We start from the raw sequence: 8946 nt of genomic DNA on the forward strand, positions 1-8946 counted from the left end.
TAATTCTGGCCCCTACAGGGGACCAGCTCTGTGCTGGAGCGGTTCACACCGCTCCAGCTGCCAATCCGGCATGAACTGGGCGCCGCGGGCTCCGCGCATGCGCAGTGGCGCTGGCGCCAACGCTCGTGTGCGCAGTGGCCTCCTTCAACGCGCCAGCCCCGACGCCACATAGCGCAGGGCTACAGGGGCCAGCGCATAGGAAAGGAAGATCCAGCCAGAGTGGCTGGCCCACCAATCAGTGGGCCCCGATCGCGGGCCAGGTCACATCGGAGGCCCCCCCCCCCCCCCCCCCCCCCCCGGTTCAGAGCCCTCCCCCTTCCCTCATAGGCCACCACCCGACCCTTCAACGCTGAGTTCCCGCAGGCTGAGATCAGGTTAGAACGGCGCCAGTGGGACTCAGCGTTTCCACGACGGCCGCTCGGCCCATCCTGGCCCGAGAATCGGCGGGCCGGCCGCGTAGAGCCGTGCCAACCATGCCGGTGCCAATGCTGCCGATTCGTGCTGGCGTCGGGGAAGCGTGTTCCGGTCGCAGGGATTCTCCAGCCCGGCCCAATGCTGAGAGAATCCCACCCCCTCTCTCTGAACCCCCACTACTTTCAGGGCTCTCTGAACTCCTGCTGCTTTATGGGTTCTCTCTCACTATCTGTACCCCTGCTGATTTATGGGCATACTCCCTCCCAGCTCCCACTATTTTATGGGTTCTCGCTCTCCCCAAACTCCCACTGCTTTATAGGCTCTCTGTCTGAACTATCACTGCTTTAAGGAATGACCCTCTCTCTCCAAACTCCTTTTCCCTTTTGGCTCTCTGTTTTTCTGAACACCTGCTGTTTTATGGGCTCCCTTGCTCTCTGAGCCCCTGTCGCTTTCTGGGCTCTCTCCCTCAGATTTCCCATTGCTTTTAGTGAACCACTAACCAGAACACAATATCCCCCGCTCCAAAGGTAGCACACAAAATCAAACCACTAGCCTCTAACCCTTAAATTTAATTTTAATCCTTAACATTAATCTGTAATTCTAACCACAAACCATAAGTCTAACCACTAATTCTAACCCTAGCATTCTAGTTGAAACCCTAACCTCTAACCCTAAATTCCAGTCCTAATCCCTAAATTGAACCCAAATCGTGTATGTGAATAACATGAAGCAGGCTGTGTCCATACTCCCTCCAATAAATAATTAAAGCAGGAGGAAGTACTTGGATATCTGATGAGGGCAATAGAATGGGAATAGATTTGGGCTACTCCAGCAAAGAGTCAGCACTGTTACAGTGCCAGGAGATAGGCTGCTTCCCGACTATTGGCTTGAGGCTAATCAAAGCCATACCGTAAACAATAATCCCACATTTGATGATGATGCAGAAACTGCGCTGAGATAACTATGACCTCTTTCAATGTGTTGGAACTCTGCAATCTGGTTTCCACTCTTGCCAGAGCACTGAAACAGCCCTAATCAAAGTCAATATAAAAACAGAAAATTCTGGATCAACTCAGCAGGTCTGGCAACATCTGTGGTGAGAGAAACAAAGTTAACATTTCAAGTCTGTCTGACTCCTCTTCGGAGTTAAAGAGGGGTAGAAATGTGATGGATTTTATACCGTTTAAGAGGCGGCGGAGCAGAGTAGAAGGTCAGTGGTAGGTGGGAGATAAGAGAGATTGCATAAAGATGTTTAGGGAACAAGAGAAAGAAAGTGTTAATGGCAGTGTTAAAGCCTAAAGAAGGTGCTGATAGTGGCATAAAGGTAAGATAGCAAAATGCGAGGAGAGTAAAGGTCAGCACTCTGTGAAAGCAAAGAACAAGTGACTGATGGCTCAGTTGGAGGAGTGGGGGTTGCTTTGGGATTTAAAATAGGGTAAAGATGGAGGAGAAAGTTCACAGCCTGAAGTTGTCGAACTCAATATTGAAGGCTGTAATATGCCTAATCAGAAGCTGAGGTGTTGTTCCGCCAGCTTGCATTGGGCTTCACTGGAACATTGCAACAGGCCAAGGACGAAAATGTGGGCATCTAATCAAACTAAAACATGATTGCAACTATGATGCAGTCTCCTTCCGCAGTTTTCCGGGCACTTTCGAAGCCTTTGACATGGCTTACCATATCATTCTCCCCCATTGCCCAGCTGAATGAGGCTGAACACTGATCAACACCATTGCTTTGTCTTCCCATTCCTAGCCCCAGAAACTCTCCCCTGCATCTAAACCGAGGAACTTATTGATTTGAAAGGATCGAGAGAAATAAACAATTTACTCAGGTGGTAAACTCCAGAACAAATGGACACAACTTTAAAATTAGAACTAAGCTGTCCAAGGATGATATCATAAAACACTTTTTTTACACAAGGGGTAGGGCAATCTTGAAATCCTTTTCCCTAAATAACTGGAGAGGCTCAAATAATTGACATTTTCAAAATAGGTTTTTATTAGAGAACCAAGGCAAGTAGATGGAGCTAAGATACAGTTCAGCCATAACATAGCTGAAGGCAGAACAAGTTCATGGACCTACTTTTGTTCCTATCTTCCTATGTGTTTGCACATCTGCACCATCATCTGACACATAACATCAGGATCCACGTGGATGCTGACGACATCTAACTTTGTCTGACTGCCACCTTGGTCAACTCTTTTCTGTGTTTTCATGCTGCTTGTCTTACATTCAGTCCCGAATAAGCCTCAATTTCAAAGCAATTGTATTCAGCCACCGCCATAAACTCCATTCCCTTACAGATTCTATCTCCCTCTCTGGCAATTGTTTGAAACTGAGCTAGATCATTCACAACCCCATAGGGTCTTATCGGGGATTGTGACCTGAGCCTCTGACCCCCATTGACTCCTTTGCTCATCTATGCTTTGTTAACTCCATACATGACTATTTCACTGCTCCATGGTCAGCCTTCCATCTTCCGCCCTCAATAAACTTGAGGACTTGAGCACAAAATATTTTCAGTGCAGTTTTCATGGGAGGTTTGAATTGCTGGGGGTGCTATATTTTTAATGAGATGTTAGCCTGAGGTTTGGGTTGCCATCTCGAGTTCTTGTAAAAGATTTCAGGGCACTGTTGAAGAAAGAAATGAAGAGTTCTCCTGCTGTTCTGGTCAATATAAATCCTTCAACCTACATACAACCCCAAAGCAGATCAAATGCTTGATTGGCTAATCACTGTCTCTGAAAGCTTGCTGTGCACAATTCAGCTACTCTGATTACTGACAAAACAAGGGTAACAACACTTCACGAACTATTCATCAATGGTGAAGTTCTTTAGGCTGACCTGAGGATACGAAAAATGCATTATAACTGCAAGTTTATTTCTGTCTTCCGTTGATGTCCGTGTGTCCCCGCTGTGCACATATTGATTTCCACAGTTGCGTACCAAACAACAGAGAGTGCACTTCAGAAGTAGTTCAGATTGGCTGTAAATATAGGATGTGGAGGTAATGTGGAATGAACTAATGTCGAATTTTCAATAGACTACACATTACGATCACCCTATGTTACTTCAAATACGATTCTGATTGAATTTCTTGTAGTGACTGAGAGCCCCTGTGTAGGATGTGTGTGGTTTTGGTTTCTGCTGGAGCCTCTGTCGCTTTGAAGACTTTGTGTTTACTAATTCAGTCCCTTCAGTGGTGGGAATCTCAGTGCTCTAAAGCAGTGTTTCTGTTGAAGCCAGTTCATGCTTTCTAAATATAAGAACTCCAACTCAACATCCAAGTTCCTTCAATGTCACAAGTATATTTTGGAAGAGTACGGCAGCCTTCACTGTACAAATCTCAAAGTTTAGTGTTATTCTGCAATACATGAAAGAAGCTGGGGTTCTAGGGCCTGAAGAGTTAGGTGGGCATGACTATTAGTCATGGGGGAGAGGTTTGAATTCAGAATGGATGTTCTGGGGTATTCTACCTTGTGTATTAGCAGTGTTTTTTTTGGTTTGGGGGCAGGATTTTGCCTTTTGTGTCAGGTCGCTGACTACAGGGTCGAATGGGAATCACCATGTGGGAACTTCACTGGGTGGTGATTTTCTCTGAATTGGCCAATTAGTGGCCAGAGGGCAAGCTCGCCTCCAAGTCAGGAAGGTTGGTGGGCTTTCAAAGTTAGAGGAGCAATACGAGGCTCGATTGAAGGTGAGGAGGCCTGCAGTTCAGAGAAGAAAGAGTGGCTCATTTTAAAACTTTAAAACTAAAAGAATTGACTTAGCAGCTAGGCCACCATTGAGGAGCGGGGACCCCTCCCCGAGGTGATCTGCAGCCTTGGCTGAGGCCAAATAGGTGGGGAAGGCCTCAAAGATTGCTTGGAGCATTGGCTTCGCAGTCCGCAGCTGGGAGGCCTCCTCCAGGCGAGTGGCCTCTTTCCTGAATCCTCCTTCCTGTACCAGCCTCCCCAAATAGACGCCGGAATGTGGCGACTAGGGGCTTTTCACAGTAACTTCATTTGACGCCTACTCGTGACAATAAGTGATTTTCATTTTATTTCAGTCAGTAGGTAAAATAGAAGATTCCAGTTGGCCCTGACCAGAGGTCTTATAGGTCATTAAGGAACATTGGTTGTCCACCCACTGCTTGCACACGGTTAGCCTTTGGCCACCAGTCTCCAAGAAAATGGTCTGGGGCGGAATGGTGTTCGCAAATCAGAATTCTGGTCGATAACACAAGTTTTCCTGCATTTATCTTTTTTGTTGTCGGAATGCTTCTAGCTGTGTAAGATGATCGACATGCAGCAAACCAAATCCATGGGAGTAAAGTGGTGCACTTTTGCTGATTACTGAAGAGATAAATCAACGAGAGGCACAAGTGTGACGTATGGAGTGGTTGTCAGATGTCTTTGTCCATGGATGGTTGTTTTTGATGCTGGGAGTGTTGGGGATAGAATGGTTATCAGCAAATCAGCACGTCAACAGCAGTTTCTTCCCACAAGTCCCGAAAGACATGCTTTATAGGTGAATTGGACATTCTGGGCTGGATTCTCCGATTTGAAGACTATGTGCTGACGTCGGCGTGGGGACAGTGGCGTTTTATGCCCGAAAAAACAGCGCAAAAGCTGCACCGATCCTCCGTCTGGTCGGGGGGTAGCAGCCACGCTGCGTAGAGCCCCTGGCTTCAGCTGCGGATATGGCTGGAGAATTGTCGGGTCCATGGTTGCGCTTGCGTATGGCGATGGCCTGCAGCGGACGCGCGGTGCAACATGGAGCCGGCCGCGCACGGACCCGGCCTGCCAAATACTGGCTACCTATGATCAGACTCGCCACTCCCAGACCACCCCCACCAGTGTCCCCAGCTCCCGCCAAAGCCCCCACTGCCCGGGGATCGAAAGTGAGGCATAGGAGCATTGAACTAATGCTGACATGAAGAAGAAGATGCTCATTGCATGACGATCAAGACGCTATAGTGGTTACCAAAAACTGGATGTTCTGAATCTTTGAGAAATCTGGTGTGATTAATTTCTTGGCAGAAAAAAAATTTTGTTCAACACTGCTCATTTATGATCAAGCCTGATTTCAGACAGTCTGCTCTCAGGAAAATTTACTCTGGCAATCAGTGAAGGAGAGGCTGGGAAGGTTTTCATTGCTAAAGTAAAGAAACATATTTTGACGTCTAATTTTTCCCGGGTTTAGACAACCATTTCAGTCGTAGTTTATTTGCACTACTGTATATACTTTCATCTGTGACAAAGGACACTTATATACAAAGCAACAGTCCTCTTGGAAACACCAAGCACCGGGAGTTCAATTTACACTTTCAGTGCCTCTTTCGTATTAAATATCAATCTCTGATTATGCAAACTCTGAAGACCAGCTCGAAACATCATTATAGCCGATGGAGGATTTGCATCCATGCTGCACAAGCAGAAATGGATTTAATTCCACTCTTTTACCAATGACTTTCTTTTCAGATTTACATCTAGCTGTGACTGAGAAAACCTGCCACCATTTGGCGTGTCTCTGGATTGTCAGCTGGTATTTACCAAATGTCAGAGGTGTTTGCAGAAGAACGCTCTGAAAATATCACCGCAGATTGGAGCTCGTTATTTTTTTGAAGGGGAACGTATTGTGTAAATTTGTGAAAAGCTGCTGCTACTTTGCGCTTCGTTGATATGTGAACTGCTCCCGCACGACATCAAAACAGCACGTTCACAGGGGAGAGAAGCCAGTAATCCAGAGGCTGAAACCTCAGTCATCAAATTAATCTGGTGTAAAAACCTTTACATTGTATGTGGAAAATAGACAAAATATTAATTTGATAATTATTCCACAAAATCCATCGGGAAGCTGATGGTGTTTCCCAGAAAGTGGTAGTAATATCTTGGAGGTTTCCCATGAAAGGAGAGGACCTTGTCTGCGGCTTCCTTTCTCTCTATTCGACCACAGACCCACAGCGTAGGCCCTGTGGGACAGTTCTTGTAAACTTTGGAGTGTTGCTGTCCCCTTTAAGGGCCAAGCTGTCATACTGCTTGGATTCTTCTGCCTGGTACTGGGGGGCTTCCTCTAGATGAACATGGAGCCTGGCTACAGGTTTGCAGTTCACACTTAAAGAGCCCCTGCACAGGAAGATGGGTCAAAGCTGGCCTGGAAAAAATAGCACAGGCCTGAATCTCATTCTAACTGGGAGACTCCGCCACTCAAAGGACAAAGAAAATGATGGCACAGGAACAGGCCCTTCGGCCCTCCAAGCCTGCACCGACCATGCTGCCCGTCTGAACTGAAACCCACTTCCCTTCCGGGGTCCGTATCCCTCTATTTCCATCCTATTCATGTATTTGTCAAGATGTCCCTTAAAAGATGCCTTATAAGTTTATCCCTCGTAATTTCCTTATTTGTTCATTACAGGTGGCGGCTCCAGCAGGTGTCTTTGAAATCTTGGACAGGCTGGGATTCTCTGAGTTTGAGGATCCCCAATCTACCCCAATGTGCAGGATGCGATACAGATGGCAACAGCAGCAAGGCTACAATGTCCCTACCTTCGGGGATATGATTGAATAATTTGGTACCAAGCAACGTAACCATCGATTTTTGTCTTTGTCTTTCCAAATCTTAATATCTTTCAGCTGCCACTTTCATTATAGGGAACTGTTGAATTAAATTCTAATAGTGTGGCGAGAGTGGGAGTGGCTGTTAATTCAGGGTTACTTAAGTGAGCAAGCTCAACAGTTGTAGCATTGTTTTCCTGTACATGTTCCCAGATGCACACATAGTCTGGGTGCTAATCAGTTGCACAGGTTAAAAAAAATCACAGGTATTTGGATGGAAGTGAATTATGCACGTATGTGCAGCACATCCAAGTATCTTCGATTTTTTAATGTCTGCCCATCAAACTCTCCATTCATCTCTATCTACAGAACTGACCATGCCCGCCTCTTAAATGCAAATATCCTCCAATTGACCTTCCTCAGGTGGAGGTTTCTCAACAATGTGACAGATGTTCAGGCATAGCAGGAAAGAAAGACATTTTCTACTCCTTGAGGTGCAATTTTTCTTCGTCTGACCCTCTCTGAGACCTGCTCTATATTTTCTATTTCTTTCAATGCATCAACAAAGTCATATTGAAAATCTAAAAGCGTCCCATTAGCAGGTTACTAAACGTACTGTGCCCGATGCAAATGAATGGCATTGAAATGAGTTGAAACTTCAACTTTAAGATTCCCACGAAGAAATGCATAGTATGGATTCACTCTCGTTGGGCCACAATTGTCTATGCTGATTAAGTTCATTTAAAATTCAGTCACATTTTAATGAGATTGGGCAGATACTTTGGCCGAACCTAACACTGGCAAATCAACATGACTTTGAGAACATATTTGGGCCCAGCTTCCGGTTATAGCCACGGCCATACCACTTTCTCAGGTCAACACAGTGTCTAAATTCTATCCAAAATTTGCAACTTACTTCCACCTTGCATCCACCATCATATATTTTGGGATACATTCTGCCAACTATATCCATCACATCCGATGAAATGCTCTGAAGTGAGACTGATTGATAGTGGCACGTAGGCTCAATATGTGTGGAACTACTTCACTATTTTAGTAAAGGCATCATCCATTTCAAATAAATGAGTCGCATCTCTGCTAAAATGGTGGAGTCATTCTAAAAGAGAATTTTCAGACTTCTATTCAAAGATAAGGATACATAGCACATTTATACTACTGACTCAAGACAATCAGAGAAGAGGCAAGGGTGCAAGCTGAGAGAAGAAGGGAGATAGATAGATAGATAGATAGATAGATAGATAGAGGGATGGATGGATGGATGGGTGGGTGGGTGGGTGGAGGAGGAAGCACAGGCTATTAAAAAAAGACAATAACAAAGCATTACAAGATGTGTGGGAATGAAATTGCACTTCTGCTTTCCTAAAATGCATTTATTAGTTCACAAATGGTATATTCAATCAAATAACATTAATCGGTGGTGCATTTTACCTTTTGCAAATCACTATTATGTGAACATCATTTTTTGACTCTGAAGAATGTGGATGATTGACTTCATGAGCAACACTAGGAGGAGTGTAAGCTTGTTCGATTTACAGTGACCTGGGTTAACACGCACTGAAATTTGCAGTGTAGAAAAATGCTTTGCACTAGAACTAAAAACTTTAAATTTAGTAATGTATTACACAACGCATATCTAGGTAATCTGTGGAAAAAAACTGAAACGTGTTTAGCAGTCAGGCAGTTTAGTGGTGGAAAATATGAAATATCAAAATTAGTTTTAAATGATATCTGAACGTCACCCAATATGTGTTATGCAATATTTTCAACAGAATTGTATCACTGCATCAAGAAACGTGCTGCCTGCTCTTACTTTAGTTAGGTTCACCTTATCCATTGGATCTTGGCATGGTTACCTGAAGCTAAGTGTGAAGCATTCCAGGTCACCCCATACCTGTGAACAGGTGCCTGGATGTAGAATATTCCATTCAAAGAGGTGAAAGAATTCTCCTGATGTCTTGGAAAATGTTTATCCTT

The 8946-nt window shown here is 44.9% G+C and overlaps 1 protein-coding gene across 1 annotated transcript in view; it reads left to right on the top strand.

Annotated features, from left to right (window-relative positions):
* LOC119969890 (paladin-like) overlaps nucleotides 1-7608 on the top strand; it is a 127489-nt gene extending 119881 nt beyond the window's left edge. Inside the window, exon 20 of the mRNA XM_038803870.1 lies at nucleotides 6812-7608. Coding sequence (XP_038659798.1) covers nucleotides 6812-6964 — 153 coding nt within the window. The 3' untranslated portion in view covers nucleotides 6965-7608. The remainder of the gene's footprint in view (nucleotides 1-6811) is intronic.
* The last annotated feature ends 1338 nt before the right edge of the window (nucleotides 7609-8946 follow it).

The sequence above is a fragment of the Scyliorhinus canicula genome, chromosome 8, assembly GCF_902713615.1.
Source record: "Scyliorhinus canicula chromosome 8, sScyCan1.1, whole genome shotgun sequence".
Lineage (NCBI taxonomy): Eukaryota > Metazoa > Chordata > Chondrichthyes > Carcharhiniformes > Scyliorhinidae > Scyliorhinus > Scyliorhinus canicula.